Consider the following 17,335-nt stretch of genomic DNA (forward strand, 5'->3'; position numbering starts at 1 on the left):
CTCTCAGGATATTAGCCAGGGGGGCCACATAGATGTTGAATAATGTAGGGCTCAAACAGGAGCCCTGTGGCACCCCCTTAGTAATCCTGGTCTCCTCGGATCGGAAATCGCCCATGGTGACACATTGGGTCCGATCCGAAAGAAAGCTCTTTAGCCAAGCCAGTGCCATGCCCCCTAGTCCATTCCCAGTCAGACGCTCAACCAAAATCTCATGTGAGATGGTGTCAAAAGCTGCCGATAAATCTAGCAGCACCAGGACAGCTGATGTTCCTTTGTCCTGGAGTTTGACGATTTTCTTTTGTTCTCTTGCAGACATCCTTTTCTCTTTCCTCCGCGACAGTCCCAGTTTAAACCTCGAGATACAGACAGGCTGACACAATATAGTACTTACCTCTTTCATTTGCCTCAAACCGTTTAAGCACAAGTACTACATTCTCACTCACACAGCTAAACTATAGGTAAAAACCTGAAGATCGTAAGCCTCAATGCCAGAGGCCTTAATCACCCAGTAAAACGCACTGCAATCCGGTCCCTGCTACAGAATTCCGGGGTGGGGGGGGGGGGGGGGGGGGGCATATGTCTGCTGCAGGAAAAGCACCTCCTACCAAGAGACACAGCACACATGCCCCCCCCACAAATTTTGGTCCTCAAGCCCCTCCAAAAGAATGGTGTTGCCATCCCATTTGGGAGGGAAATTCACAGGCAAGGTAGTCTCACAAGTAACAGAGGTGAAGGGACGTTTGCTTGCACTTAGAATCTATTGGGGATCCACACTTCACCCTAGCTAATATATGCGCCCAGAATGCCCAACAGGAGCTCTTTATCATTAAGGCCCTATCAGAGCTTCCGACGTCTCCAGATGCAGCAATTCTGGTGGGAGGAGACTTCAACCTGGTGATGGACACTGCGCTAGATCACTCATGCAAGAGGTCCACGCAAGCAGGGGCCTTTTCGGCTGACTGGAGGTGCTGGCTAACGGAAAATGGCCATCAGGACACTTGGCGAAACCAGCACCCGGTGGTACGAGACTATACGTTTTACTAAGCAGCACATAAAACATACACGTGCTTAGATAATTTGTTAGAATCAGCAGCGCTGGCGCCTAGACTAAGAGACACATCCACTGAACCTAGATCCTTGTACGGTCACGCGATGATCATGGTCACGATACAGGCAGATACCTCACAGCTGAGCGCTTCTAGATGGCGACTGCTGGACAGGCTCCTACAATCCCTGGTAGTTATGTAGGACATGCGCACGAAACAGACAGAATACCTGCTTACGAATGACAAAGAGCAACTCCCTGGCTGCTGTTTTGGAAACGCTAAAACTAGTGATGAGGGGGAGAATTTATCGCGATTTCGGCAGCGGAGTACAGGGCCCGCCAGGAGAAGCGCCAGAGCTTCGAACAGGAGGTGGCAGAGATGGAAGCCAGTCACAAACGCACTGGGGCACAGAGAATATGGAGAGAGCTGCAAATGAAAAAGGCTCCTTCTGAAACGCTTGGACCTGGAAAAGGTGGAATATGACCTCCTAAGGCTCCGTCATGAATTTTACCTGAGCAGTGACCGTAGCGGCCGGATCCTCGTGCAAAGGCTTAGAGCTAAGACTAAGGCAGCGGTGATCGACTCGGTCAGGCGGTCCACCAGGGAGGAAGTACCTTCAGACAGGCAAATAGTAGAGTTGTTTAAGACTTTTTATAAGACCCTATACTCTGACCCAGACTCTACTCATAAAGGAGCCCACACTTATCTGAAAATTAGACCAGTTAACCGCCTTCCAGTAACAATCGCAACCCAACTTGACCAACCGATACGAATTGAGGAGGTGATCACAGCAATCGCTCACCTTAAGTTGCACAAAGCACCAGGTCCTGACTGATTTTTGGCACAATTCTATATGGCCTTCCTCTACACAGGGTCAGTCACATTCCATGGTGGAAGCCTCAATATCTGTGATTCGCAAGGCCTCTAAAGATCCCAGAGAATGCGGGTCCTATTGACCCATACCCTTATTAAACTAAGCTGTTGGCGGGACTAGTGGACCCGGACAAAGCGGGTTTCATCCCCACACGACAGGGGAGAGAGAATACCAAGAGACTTCTCCACCTCATGGATAGCAACCACATATCGCGCAGAGAAGCACAGCTCCTATCAATCGATGCTGAAAGAGTGTTTTATAGGGTGCGCTGTTCATATCTCTTCAACACACCATGATACTTCGGGGTTGGGGAGAAGTATAAAAAATTGGGTTAGCTGCATCTACCATGGCCCAAGATCGTTCGTATGCGTGAATGGAATGTCCTCCAGCTGGTTCCCGATTGCCCGTGGCAAAAGGCAGGGCTGCCTGCTGTCCCACCTCCTCTTCGCACTCTACATGGTGCTGTTAGCACAACAAATCTGGGATTTTTTATTTATTTATTTTGAAAGTTTTATATAGCGCGAACAAGATCTTTGCAGATATCAGAGCGCTTTACATAGAGAGAGTACATGATCCTAGTCAAACAGCTAAGTCAGTAAAGCTAACAGCACAAATAGATGTAGATCAAAAATACAGATAATACAAATAAACAAAGAGATCGAACAGGGAGTAAAGGTCTGTGCATATTCTTTAAGAGTCCGAAGTAGTAGTTCAAGTGTATTTAGTACACTTGAACTACTTGGTGGGTTGGGTTGAGTTGGGTGAGAGTTGTATGGGGTTTGTGGAGAGAAGTTCTTTGATGATGTGCAAGTCTGCTTTGACCTGGATGAGGGTGGCCATGATCTTGTCCAGCGTGGGGTATGCGATAGAGGTGGGAGCGGGGATCAGAGGTGCATGACTGACCTGTGAATTAGCGAGCAGGTGAGGGGGTAGGCTGGTGTTCGTGCAGGGCTCCATTGTGTCAGTGTCCATGTACGGGACGGAGTTAGGGAGGAGAGAGAGTTTGGGCCGGGGGGGTGTGGATGAGGTAGAGAGGGGGTTGGTGGAAGGCGGAGAGAGCAAGGTGGAGGCTGGGTGTAAGTTAGTGGTGGTGGGGGTGCAGTAATGGTAGTGAGGACTGAGAGTGGGGGGGGGGAAATGGGATTGATGGTGGACCTGTTGAGAGGTGGGGGAGTTAAGTAGAGAGAGGAAGTGTGTACTGCGTATTTAGTAAGAGGGTAGTGGGGACTGAGGATGGGCGGGGATAAAGGGTGGGAATTGTTGTTGTGTGTGTCGTTTCGGAGCTGAGCTAGGTTGTGGGTGGGAGCTGTGATGTCAGGGGAGCGAGGAGTGTTTATGGTATGTGTGGAGGTCCGAGGGTTGGTAGGGGCAGAGTTGAGGGTGATGTCAGGGGAGAGAGGAGAGTGGGTGGGAGCTGTGATGTCAGGGGAGAGATGAGTGTTAATGGTATGTGTGGAGGTCTGAGGGTTGGTGCGTGGGGAGGGGGTGGGGTTGCGGGTGAGAGTAGTGGAGTCCGGGGTGAAGGGAATGGCGGTGATTTGAGTCATCGGTGCATTACAGGAGGTTAAGAATTAAAAGTTAAACGGGTGCAGTTTGCCTAAATGTACAGAATACAAGTAGAAGTATGGTGCTGTCAGTATACTGGAGCAAAATACAAAAGCAACAGTAAGTTACATGAATCGCAAGTGACATTAGCGAGCAACCAAAAGATATATGCGGTAGCAAATGTTGCAGTACAGGAGTTACATGTACCAGGTGACACTAGTGAGCACCCATAAGTAAATATATGAGATAGCAGTCGGTGCATTACAGGTTATAATACCAATACATAAAAACAGATAGTTGTAGACTATGAGCACCTAAAAATATATGAGGTAGCAATCGGTGCATTACAGGTAAAACAATTACATAAAAACAGGTTATAGGACAAATACGTAAAACCAAATAGTTGTACACTGTGAGCACCCAAGAATATATGTTGTAGCAGTCGGTGCATTACAGGTAAAAAACAATTGCATAAAAACAAATAGATGTAAAAATGCTGCAATAGAAGGCAGACACTATCACAAGAGCGTGTCGATACAGGCTAAGTAAGGTGCGCGGTAGTAGAAATTAGTCTATGTGTCCGGTTCTCAGGTCATGCTCCAATAGTGAGATTGACTAGTCCATGATGGCCGCCACTGAGAGAGATCAGTCTAAAATGGCCGCCAAGAAGGGGAGTCGGAGACCGTAATCCTCTGTTTGTTGTTCTTGCTTTGAGAGCAGGGAAGGGCAGTTTCACATTCTATTTGGGTAAGCCCAGATCTTAGCCTTCTGGGAGGGAGTCTTATCTCTATTTTGGTGGACCTGTGTGGAGGTACAGGCAGAGATTTATGGGTTCAGTTAGTGACCCCTGCCCTTATGAACAATGGAGGTTTAAAAATGTGAGACGAGTGAAGTAAATAAAATACCTTATGGTTATTTTCAGCTCAGTAGGCACCTTAGAGTTGAGAGTGCAGTATTGCCGATATCACGCTTTGCAGGCATCAAGGGTCTAGGCAAGAAGTGAAGTAAGCAAGATGCAGTGAACTACTGGCAGGCTGCATGCTAGACCCCATGCCCGATCCTCGGTCCCCGCCAGCACCGCAAGAAGGCTGTAGGTCCGCAAGTCTGCTCCGCAGGTCCGCTCCTAGGGCCCTTGCAGCAGCATGAGAGGGGGGCCACCGGGAGTCACGTCCGCCGAAGGAACCTCGCTGTTGCCCGCAAATCGGCCAGAGCTCCTAAGCTGCAACCCCTCCCGCCTCGCTAGGCGATGTCGTGTGTCTCCCGCTTTCCTCGCCTTTAGCCTCGGGACTCCACTCTTACTGCATGAGCCCGGGTAGAATTCGCCGAGCAATATGAGGGCAGCTCCCTCGCAGATCCTCACAGGGGGCGTCTCTGCTCCCAGTCAGCGGTCAGGTATCCCCTGCTGGCTCCGGTCAGCGCCCCAGCAGGCTCACAGCGGGTGTCTCGATCCCAGTCTGGAATCCCCTGCCGGCTCCAGTCAGCGCCCGAGCAGGCTCACAGCGGGTGTCTCTGGTCCCAATCTGGTCTCCCCTGCTGGCTCTGGTCAGCGCCCCTGCAAGCTCCAGGCAGTCAGACGTCCGTTCTAGGCTCCTGCGATGGACAGTAGCAGCCCGGTGTCCGGTAAAGACGGGGCGATTAGGTCCTCTCCCGCGCCGATAAGATAATGTTCCAGTTACTTGAGTTATCTGTTGTAGTTACATTCAGTTGCGTAACTACGGATACCCGGGATACCGAGTGCTAACAGGGATTAAATCCAAAATTGGAATCCCAAGCATCTGATTTTGGAAGGACAGCCACAAGATCAGCCTCTATGCAGATGAGGTGATCCTGTCGCTGGCAAGCCCTCTGACAATATTAATAAAATATTTTAATTTTCATTTATTAAAGAAATGAATTATTGTTTTTAATTTACTATTATAAAAAGGGAAAATATAAATATATACTTTTATATTTAAATGAAACAAAATATTAAAACATTAATCTAAATTAAATATTTAAATATAAAATAAAAAAATATAAACATTACAAAAAATTTCAATATTGATATCTAAACAAATGATAGAAAATTAAACAAATCGTACGGATATAGATTTTAACAAGTGAAAAATAAATATTTAAATAAGAAAATAAAAACTACACTATTTCCACTCCAATATGTGGAACAGTAGGAAAAGCGTTGGAATTAAAACGGGTAAAATGTACTAACCCCCACCCTATTCCCAATCTGTGCAACAGCTGGAAAAACATTGGGCTTCTGAAATGTTAAATTTACTATTCAAACGCCAGTCTGTGCAAAAGTAGGGAACGTACTTCACTACAAACACATAACATATGTAAATAATCCTATTAGTTGGCCAGAAATGTACGACTCTTAATATAAAAATTATATATGAAATTAAAAAACACAATTTACATGATTAATAGAAATGTCAATTATAAAAAATAATGAATCTATTATCCCACTAAGGGCCTAATTATGTCTGCAGAAAGCCATCTGACAGCTCATCGGAGGCTGTCCACCCTTCCATCGGACCGCCACATTACAATACTGGCGGTCGGAGGGAAACCCGCTGAGTAATTTCGCTTCGCTTCCGACGGCCTCCCAGAGCCCGTTGGGGCGGCGGGAGGAATAGTAATCCCATAATGGCGGCAGAGCAAGCCTCGGCTTCGCTGTCAGGATTACGATGTTGTTTTACACCTTTCCTTCATAACTTTAAGGGCCCCTAGCAGGGCCCACATGGACCTCCGCTACGGAGCCTGTCGGATATCCATGGTCCCCCCTTAAACATCCCTGCTCCTTGCGGCAGGTACCACATGGTGCATTCCACACAGTGCAGAGAGGTTTGTGATCCATTTTTCAAATGCAGCTTGTGCTACAGCCCTTTTCCTATTGGGCAGTCGCATACTAATTCAGTGGGTGGAACCGCCGACTTGTAGTCAGGTTGTTCCATTCCACTATGGTGTCGGTCAGGCGCTCGTCCAACCGACATCGTAATTAGGCCCCAAGTTCCCACACTATACTCCCACAAACCTAGAAACCTACACTAAAAATAGAACTTAAAATAAAGTATAATACAATTGACATATTTAATGATCAATTAAATATTTTTTAATAAATGAATACCAAGGGCCTTATTTCAACTACTGCAGTCCATGGAACCGCCATATTTGTGGTGGCGGTCAGACAACCGCGACACTGCAGGACCGCCTACAGTATTATAGGTGTGCCGGTTGGACCGCTACTACCGCCGCGGATTAAGGATTCTACGGCTATCTGGCAACGGTTCGTTGTCAAAATATGATGGCGATGCTGCAACGGCACTGCTGAGGATATTTTGAGTTGCCTCACCACCACTCTTTTCATGGTGGTCGCACTATCATGAATAGGTTGTGGTGCGACAACAGAGGGTAGGGCCCCCCTTGTGGCCCTGTGCATGGGGGGCATATGTTCTGCCCCCCCCCCATTCCTACACAGGAAGGAATGCACAACATGGTGCGGGCTGCCACGACGCCCACCCAGCATACCACGAAACTACTTGTAATCGGTGGGGGGCAGTGAGTTTCGATAGTTCTCGGGTGGAGCGCTGCCCACCCTAGAACCTCCGACACTCATAATAAAGCCCTTAATTGTTAATTAATTATAGTCTAAATAACTACCCTGTCACTGAATAATTTTAATTGATGGAAATAACCAAAATACGGCTCCACAAACTCAAACACACATTAAAATGCAACAAATGTTTTCTTTACCGAAATGGCATAGCTTTGTAGAAGATGTTCAATGGCTGTGGACCAGCTGTGTACTTGCTAATTATGAGTGGCAGAATTATCTGCAGAGGAACCATTGGAACAGCCATCAGAGCCAAATGTTCTTTAGGGACACCTTGCTCAACTAGTTTCAGTCCAGTCACAGCATCAGCTGCTGAGAACCCAACCTGCAATAGATGTAATATATTTGGATTAATAACGTTTGCAGTGTAATCACTAAAACACAAAATCTCACTGTTTTCAGAATACTTTTCATTTAATACAGTTTTTACACTTAATTTTATAATCAGATGTCCAAATGTATTTTTCACAGCATACGGGCTTCTGAAAGTTGTGATGTCCATTTAGCAAAAAGAAATAAGCAACACAAAAATGGGGAATTTGCTAAACCACATCTACCAACCAAAATATCCAAGAAAACATCTCTACATTTGAGAAGAGCAATACTCTTTCCAAATTCCAAACACATGAGGTTAAGAAAATAAACGTGTGACTAGAAAGGTTAGGAAACCATGTTAAAACTATAAAAATTGTCAAAGTCTTGTTCAATGCAGAGAAGTACTAGGGCATTAAGGAGTGGCATTTGCTTTCCAATGATCACACTAAAGGCAGCGTATTCCATTTTCTCAATCAATTACAGTATAAAATAAAGTAACCTTTATGGCCACTAAATTACTTCTAGTCCATATGCTCTCTCCTATTCTCAACCTGCATGGTACCATGCCACCTTGGGTAGAGCCTAAAACGGACTACTTCAAATTGTTAATACAAGACTTTATGATTGTAATGAGGTTCAAACAAGGTGAAGTCCTTGCGCCAATTTTATTCAACCTAGATTTCAGATTTTTGACCATAACTAATGCAGGAGCCTTACCTCGTAAAACTAGGTGCATTGATGCCCATGCTGCTGTATATAGGCTATACAGTCATCTTAGATAGAACTAGCAAGGGTTTCTATCGCACCTTAGATCGCCTTGCTAACTATTGTTGAGATAAGAGTTTGAGAATTAACAGATCAAATGTATTAGTTTTCAGAAAAGGGTCATTATTAAAAACGCATTAAAACATAAACAGGGCTCAATTGCATAAGTATTTAGGATTTTGGTTTCAAGACAATGGGACCGTTGTGAGTCAAGCAAAATTCAAGTTAAAATCCCAGTCATTAAAGTTTGCCAAGTTCTCTAATAATTTGTCTGGTCCATCGATCAAGCTGGCATTAGAAGTAATCAAGAAGATATTTATACCTACTCCAAACTATGGTTGGGAAATGATTCAATCATCCCCAACAATCTGTCTTGATGCAACTCATGCAACTTATTTAGATGAGTTCTCAGTTTGATTTAACAGTGAGTACTGCAATAATTGTACATCCCGATTGCAAAATTGGAAATCTAGGTAGGAAATCTAGGTAGGAAAAAAAAGGTGAAGGATAAGAAAATGTGATCTCTTCAAGTTTCAGCTAATGTTAAAAGAACCAAATATGCAAGCAGCTTGGGAAATCCAACTCCTGTGGTGGCTTTTCAAAGGATCTTTAAAGAAACACATGTATGCCCTTTTTTTTGCATCCAATCTAACACATGCCAATCCTGCTATTAACCCCCTACACCAGAGACATACTGCAGCCTTATCTGGTAGGTAGTATATCCATGAAGCTTAAAGCCTACACCAGAGTCCCTTTCGGTCAATTTGACTTTGGGAAGATGCATCACACTGGAAAGGTCAAAGATCATCGGATGTTTGTAGCATCTGACATCAGGGAGAGGAAAGCTTGGCCCATTTTCTTTGTTGCAGTCAGTCTCCCTGGTGAAAGGAGAGGTTTATCATTTCCAGCTTTTCGATAACTGGTGTTTAGAACAAGCGCAGCAGCAGAAAAAGAATGTTTTAACACTGCAGATCTGCACCTGGCCTATGGTTTGACATTTATAAATTTAGCCAAGAATACATTGGGTACATTGATTTAGGATCCACAGCCTTTTTAGAAAATTCTATTACATTTTAACATTCCTCCTATGCATGGGAATCCAATGATGTGACTTGATTGCTTTGCTACATCAAGTAGAAATATTTTAGTAGCATTATTGATAATGTAATGTTTTTAATGAACTGCACAATAAACTTACAGTTACATGACAGAGCATGCTACGGACAGCCTCGGCTTTTAGGAAACAGGACATGAAGGAGGCTGCTGGTCTGACAATCAGGATTTAAGAAGCAGTATAGTCCAGGTCTAGTCTCTGGAATCTTACAGAAGGCTAGCCGATAGACTGCAGATCTACAGTTACCAATGGATAGAAAACAATATCCTGTCCGACATCAATGGTAAGTATGCTTAACCTCCATTGTCGAGAAAGAATGGGGAAATATAAAGGAAAAGGAACCATATCTATATTTCGTTTGAGAGGGAATTCTTCAGCAGTATTATTTATTTTCTCCTTTGCAAAATAAGGCCACGAAGCATGGAAGAGAACTCTCTAACCTCGGTTTACTCCTGATCCCACCACACTAACCCGCACAGGTCCACCAAGCAGATCTAGGAGACTGGTAAATTCTCAGCACAATCATCAGCTATGGTTGACCTGTCGGCACTGGTAACTAAGTCCCTACGTCAACCTCAAAAAGCAAGTCCCATCTCAAATCACTTTTGCACCAGAGTACCATCAACTGACTTGTACTTGTGCAGCACAGCCAATGAGCAGTTTGGCCACTAGTCGAGGCACCTAGAAGCAGGTAGGACATTCACAGGTCCATTTTAGGCACCTCCAGTTACCTTGTCATATGTTGCTCTGGCAGAGTGGTGTCCATGCTAAAGTCTCCTCTGGTGCCTTGCTGTTCACCTTCAATTGGACTGAGATTTACCACTCACACTTGACTGCCACAAACAACTCAAGATCCTGTGCAGCACCACAGCTCCTGTGTCCATGAACAGGGAGTGGTGGATTGTGCTGATGGGAAACAACAGAGATGACCCTGAATCACACCTTCCACTGAACACGTTAACTGAGAGACCACTTGTTCAGTCTGGTGGAACAAGCACCGACATACAACAGATCTGATTGCAGCAACATCTTTTTTTCTAATAAAAGGTATCAGTTGGGTCCACATACCATGCAGCAGATGGCCATCTTGCTGTTCACCAGGCCAAGCCCTCCAGTCAGGTGATATTTAATAGCTTTCTTATTGTGTGGGAAATAATTGCCCAGGCATACATCTGGCATAGTATTCACTTGCAGGCCTGGCTTTGCTGGATGTTTAGGGAGATATGTGATGATGTCCAAGATTGAAGTTATTAGGCAGAGGCTAGTAGATTTGCTTTTGTATTCAACATTTATTAAAATTTTCTTGCAGGTGCCAGGGCATGATTTTCCATCATTAGAGAGGAAGAAAGCGCTAAAACTCAGCAATCCTATCGAGAGATAGAAACTTATCCTGTCAACAGACAGATGAGGGTTTTGTGGCTCACTCTACTAACAAATAAACTCCGGCTACCTTATTTGACCCCATGCTTACAGGTTTAAATCCTAGTGGGTCCACTAAGTGTTTCATGCTTTCTAGGTCAATAAAACAAGTTGAATAACAAACATCCATTAGCTCTCGAAAATACCAAAAGACTTACTTGGCGGCATCATTTACAAACAGGTGAATTGGAGTCATACATAGCATATGTCTAAGTGTACGGTTTACAATATATTGCATAAATGCCAATTATTCTGTATCACTTCCTGCTCCCCCTCATCTATGTGACCGCTTGGGAGTCACAAGTAGTCTCCCATTATTTAGACATACTGAACAAGCCATATGAAAAACTAAGTCCTAAACTCAGGGTAACTGTTCAACCGTGCGTTGTCCGGTTTGTCCATTGTCCCATAACATTATAGGAGTCAATCTCCTTGGTGGAGGGGGGGGGCAAGGGGGGATATACATGTCACTATCTCACTATAGGAAGCAACTTTGCAAGTTACAAGGGGAGAGGGGGCCCTGCCGCCTGGTCAGTGTCACCAAAAATTAAGTCTTCTATATTTCTTGCAGGATTTCAGGGGGAACCCTCCATGCTTTCTGTGTCCACACTTTCACTCAAATGTACATCACTTCTAGTTTTCCATGATCTCAGCACCTCTGTCCACATACAACATTGGGCAGCATCGACCCCTCAGGTATCCTTCCTTTGTAATGCCCTCTCCTCCGCATTAGTCCACATATCTACATCTTTCCCAAGCTGCCACCGTAGGACACATCACCGGTATCCATATTAGTGCTGTTTTCTCACTAGGACCAGGGCCAGGTCTGCAAATCTCGAGCCCACCCTCCTTGCCTTTAGTCTGGGAAATCCTATCTAACTATGTAGAGGTCACACAGTTTAAGTCGGCCTCCAAAAGGAGATTGTTTGTACCCATAGATGAGAGGGGCGGGGACAGAGCCCTGAGATACTGAAGCTTGTCCTGGTACGGGGCATAACGCTTCCCAGCGTGAGCACCCTACCAACAATCTACCCTTAACTATTACATATCTGGCTTTAGGATCAATAATGGAGTGCTCTACCTCAAAGGCGTGCTAACCCATAATAGTGCGCCCCTCAAGAATCCGGAGTAGAAGGTGGCATACCACTGGCCAGGCCGCTGACTTTACAACCAGGCTCCACCCTCCGATGGGAAGGGAGTCTCTTGCAACATTACAATATGCACCCCCCTGGGGGTAATGTTGCTATGAATTTTATGGCACTTAGCCGCTGTCCCCATTCCCCTTACATTCTAGGATAATAGTTTCACCTCATGGTAAAGATGTCTCTTGCGCGACATGTGTATAAGTAACAATCCCCTTGGCTCCCAAGCCCCTTCCCCACCTCAACCCCCCTTCATTCTCAATAAAAGCTATAGTAGGTGCCGGACAATCACCAAACACCCCAAGAGAGTAACTCCTGATCCCCAGTGCAGCCTCGCTACTGCTGAATGCACGAACCTGGTAAAGAAAAACATTAAGAGTAGATGGCCACACCTAGTTCCCTAGTGGGGACAATCTGGCTATAGGGCAGTAGACCTGAGTCTCCTCCTTCAGCCCATCACTTAAAGAGATTTTTTGACTAGTGTTCGGCTTATGGCCCCAGACCAAAATAATGTCTCACCTCTGTATCATGAGGCCAGTGTTCACCACCCCAGCTGCGAGCCGCCCCACTCGGACATCTCATGCCCCCCTCTGCAGAGGCAAGACACAGTCTACTGTTCCCCATCTTACCGCAGGGCAGATCCCAGTCAGCAGTACAGGAGTCAAATCAGTTTGTCCATTGAATCTAGGGTTACCACAGGAAGTACAGTATCACTCTGGACCCAGTTGAGTGGTCCGTTCTGTGGTCAGAGGAGCTAGCAGCAGAGTACAAAGTTCCCCAGGGAGCGTTTAACAATGTGGAGCAAGGAGTTGGTATTATAAATACCGTGGCTGCGAAGAAAGGGTTCCCTAGTCGGAACTTAGAGAGCCTCACACACCCAAAGTAATAAGCGTGAAACACACCCTTACTGGAGGGTGTCCGGTGTCATCATCGGCTCACTGCCCCTCGTCAGACCGGCGCTGCAATGTCTGACGGAGTCTGTGGTCAGAGGACCCATCTGTACCTCTTTCTATCTTTCTACTGTCTGGTACGACATTAACTTTGCCACTGCCTGTAATGCCGCCATCCTTTCTTGTGCCGTCTGCGATGAGGTGTGTTTATTTAGCGTAGTTTTCCTGATGGTTCTCAGTAACCTTCTCCGAGCAGGTCTGCTCGCGCGCCTCTGGTTCTCCCATTGCGCCAGTCTTGTACGCCGCCAACCAGGACATACAGCCTGCAGGGTGTCACAGAAGTGAGTCTTAACCTCCAGGATTATCCGACATTTGGCTGGGAACATGGAGTACTAGATGCCTTCCTCTCGCAGGGCCTTTTTCGCCCCAAAGAATGAAGCCCTCTGGGCTTGCACGTTCGCTGTGAAGTCTGGGAATATAGATACCTTACTATTGTCGATCACATATGGGCTGTTGGTTCAAGTGTTTGGGATTAGGATATACCAATCCATGTAGTGCAGGACCCCTGCCATCTCAGGGTGAGGGTCGCCCTGGCACTAGTGGGCACAATGGAACTCAATGGTCCCTCCCAATGGCAAAGAACTGTGTACGCATTCCCGGCACCACCATGGTTCAAAGCCAACCCCCAAGATAGGTCACCATGTCTATGCACTCTGCACCGCCCCCCCCCCCCTCCTGTTATTATATGCAACATTTCCGGCCCTCCATTCAAGCTTTGACACCCTAGCAGTCAGTTAATTAATTTAACGGGATGTAATGGTCGGTTCTGGCAGCAGCACTTCTATTGCCTATCCCACATCCTTCATTCTGTCTACTAGTTTGTGGTTCCACGCCATGGGGTGGGGGGTGGGGGGGGGGAGCTTCACACCACTGCATCATGCCCCCAGCGGTAAATAGGTCATCTTGGGTCACTTATCTTTCCAGATGGTTGATACAACAGGATTAATGATGGGCCCGAGCCGACTGCTCACGCGTCCGCCATGATCCGCGTCCTAGTCACGTCCCCTTGGTGGTCAAGGTTATGATCAAATACACATTATGTTACCCTAAAGGAAGACCAGTGGCTCCATACAGAGACGGTCAAGATCTCCACTCTGAGTCAGCTGTATGAATAAGTCCTGGCTAGTCAATAATCCTTTCAGAGACCATCATAAAAAGGATCCACTGTACAGGAATCTCCATTAACAGCCAAAGAATAGACAGTTTTCTAGAGACATGGACCCAGGAGTCTACAAGAGGCAAAACTGTTTAATTGTGAGTTCCCATTGTCCCAAATCTATCCTTATTTGGTTTGCCCCACTGCTACATGGCCTACACTAAGGGGCTGCAGGCTGCCTTGAAGAATGTGATACTATTAGCGAGCCGCCACTGGGACTCGGAACCCCACACTGACTGCCATGTATGCGGCTTAGAACAGGCCCATAAGCTCCTTTCGGTGGATGCACACCTCCATGACAAGACCCCTTCTGGAATAACACTAGCATCAGCATAGGGGGAACCATGCTGGATTGGGCCCTTGGCATGGAACTGGGATCCTCATGCACCTGGCCTCTAATTGGCAGCCTTAAGTCTATTGAAGCACTGAGGGGTAAATTTGCCCTGTCTCACACTCAGTGATGGTGCCACACACAACTGCATCACTGCCTGCTGAGCAAACTGCGTCCCCAAGTCTGGTCTATCCCCCGGCGTTCTCTCACCTTAACACCTGGGGCCACTTTATGTGTGTGATGTCCACATTTTACAACCTCCATATCCGCCACCTCTACTCCCGGCCCCAATCGATCATCCCCAGGGAGACCTGGCAGGCTCGCCTACCGGTGGAATATGAGTAGGAGGATTAGACCGAACTCTTAGAATGCTGGGCTGGAAGTCCGGAAGGCCCGGATGATGGTCAGTCTTTTCAAGATTCTTCAGGGCGTGCACTGGATCCCACCACAGTCTCAGGCTGAGGGATTGCTTCCTCACTCTGCATGATGATGGTGCAACAAAGCGTCCTGCGATGTTGTACATATTATGTTAGATTGTCTTACTATCCATACATTCAGGACGGCGGAGGGGTCTAAACTTCGGAAATCTATTATGTATCCTCGCCTCTCCCAGGTCCCTTGATTCTCCCCCATAATCTGCCAGACCTCCCCCAGCTGACCTGCCATGCCCTTCGCTTACTAGAGACTGCCAACATTTAGAATCTACAACACTGGTGCTTCCAGTAGATGCACGAGGAATGGCTCATGGCAATGTACAAGACCGAGTCCGATGAGAACGTTATTTACGACTTGATGGATAAAGCTGATCTTTCTTCTTCTCACATGGTCCCCCTTTCTGCAGGATGACCCCATCCCCACTTCCCCACCTCTCCCCCACCTTTTCGCGGAGATTCCTCCTCGTAGCCGCCCACAGGTCAGCTGTTGTATCCATTCCCCCCCACACCCGCTTCACTGTACTAGAGCTCTGCCTGTCCAGCCCACAGTCTCTTCTCTTCTCACCTCCTCTTCCCCCCTCCCTACTTCTTCGTTCTGCCTTAACGCTCTTCTTCACCACCCACCACCCTCCCATATATTGGTACTGTTTGGTTTTGGTGCATGTATCATAAGCATTGGTATTATATTGTCGTTTTCTGCAACTTTATTCCTGCCAATAAAAATAATTGGTTTAAAAAAAAATATTAAAAGATATTGTGGGGTGAGTATATGCACCAAATTCAGCTACGTCGCCTCAAGGGTGAGACCAGGAGTAACAGTTCCTAGGAAATGGCCTACTATAGTGTATTCTACTAGTACAGGAGTGGTCAGTAAGCTTCTCCACTGGGAGTACGGGCTCTGCTATAATGAAGCCTAATTTCAGCTCAAACTAGATTATGAAGAGAGATGTAACCAATATGCAGTAGAGTTAGTTTAACTTAGGCAACTGAAATGGTAATCCACAGCTCATCGTCTATGGAGATAGGATTCAGTGTGTTATGGCCGAGCCAAGAAAACCGGATTAGAAAGTTGTGACATGACAATGCTGCTCTAAGTGCTTGTGCAATGTGGAATCTAGCATGAAAACATTGATTTACAAATGCAGGCAATGTGGTTTTTGGAATGACAGGTGCTTTACAAACTAAGGAACTTGTGAAACTGGTATGGCAATATGTGGCTTTCATACTGAGACAAAGCAGACACAAACATTGTAACAATGTCTGTACCTCAGTAGATATCTAAAGGCACCATTACTTGGAGGAGCCTCCTCCCCAAAGTATGCAGTCTTTTTTCAGTGACCAGCACAGACCTTATAAAGTAGGATTACTCCTCCCCTACTCTAACATTGAGATGTTGTCCAGCATAACTGAAACGCACCCTTGGCAAGCTGGCACACATAGCATCATATTAATAGCATGGCGGCTCCAATGGACTCTTAGCTAGAACATATAAAGAAATGTTTATCAAACGTAAATATGGTGTCATTTCTCAGCACGTGATGTTGTACCAGTATTTATTTAGTGGGGGTATGTAGTTATTTTGTAGGTAAATATTATATTTTGTGGAGTAATATTCCTCCACTCTAAGCTGGAAGACCACCAAGTATTTAGATTCTTTTTTAGTCCCCCTTCATAAATGCCTAGAAATCCCATATGTTATAAAATGGTAGGTTCATTTATACATTTCCTTGGCAAGAGAACCCCCTGTAGACGGTCAGACTCAATCACAATGTATGTACAATGCAATATGGGGCAAATATGAAGAAGAAAAAACTTCAGGGCTGATTTGGAGTACCAATCATCATGGGTGATATAAAGGTAAACCAGGTCCTTCCTAGTGGTCCGGAGAGAAGTTGTGTAATCCTAATGAACAGGAATGAAAGTGTGTGCCTCAACTTAGATACAGGTTTTGAACATGCTCCTAATGCACCCCGATTTTCCAGGGCTATCCACGACGCCACAATAACTCCAGGAGCGGAGATTGGCCATGGGTCAGATCATTTGTACCCATCCAAATTCCCATGGAGCGTCTTCGGGCCCTAAGTATTCGTGGTGGTCTCTAGTCTGGTTACCGCTTGCAGATCTGTTCCAGAGACACTGACTAGGTGCCTCTACACTTACACTCTAGGAATCCTTCACAGAAACTTGCATTTGGTGCTTCTGTTCCAAAGAATCTCTAGCTGTGGTGATCTGCAGAAATCCAAAAGTACATCAGAAGGCTTTCCTTCCAAGATTAGGGTCAGACACCAAGGAATGCAGAACTAGGTAGCCCATCTCATCGTTGGCCAAAAGAGTCCAAAATATGTCAATACTATTTATGCTTTCTTTACACCTGCACAAACATGGTATAGTGTTGAAGGAAATACATTAATGGCCTTTCACGGTACGTAGCAAACTTAAAAAAAACTTGTTAAAGCCAGTTTAGCTCACTATGCACCCAAGGATGGTCACCGATAACAGACTGTATATGCAGAACTGTATTTTCACTTATAAGTCGCTGCATATACAAGGAGTTATGTGGATAGAACACTCTATGCTCAGGGCTCATTCCCATTCAACTGGATTCCATTATGAAAACTTTTTCCTACAATTCAG

General features: G+C 45.9%; 1 protein-coding gene across 1 annotated transcript in view; it reads right to left on the reverse strand.

Moving 5' to 3' along the window:
• SLC33A1 (solute carrier family 33 member 1) overlaps positions 1 to 17,335 on the reverse strand; it is a 235,993-nt gene that overhangs the window by 119,886 nt on the left and 98,772 nt on the right. The window contains exon 4 of the mRNA XM_086944123.1: positions 7,216 to 7,400. Coding sequence (XP_086800249.1) covers positions 7,216 to 7,400 — 185 coding nt within the window. The remainder of the gene's footprint in view (positions 1 to 7,215; positions 7,401 to 17,335) is intronic.

Source organism: Lissotriton vulgaris, chromosome 11, assembly GCF_964263255.1.
Source record: "Lissotriton vulgaris chromosome 11, aLisVul1.2, whole genome shotgun sequence".
NCBI classification, from domain to species: Eukaryota; Metazoa; Chordata; class Amphibia; order Caudata; family Salamandridae; genus Lissotriton; species Lissotriton vulgaris.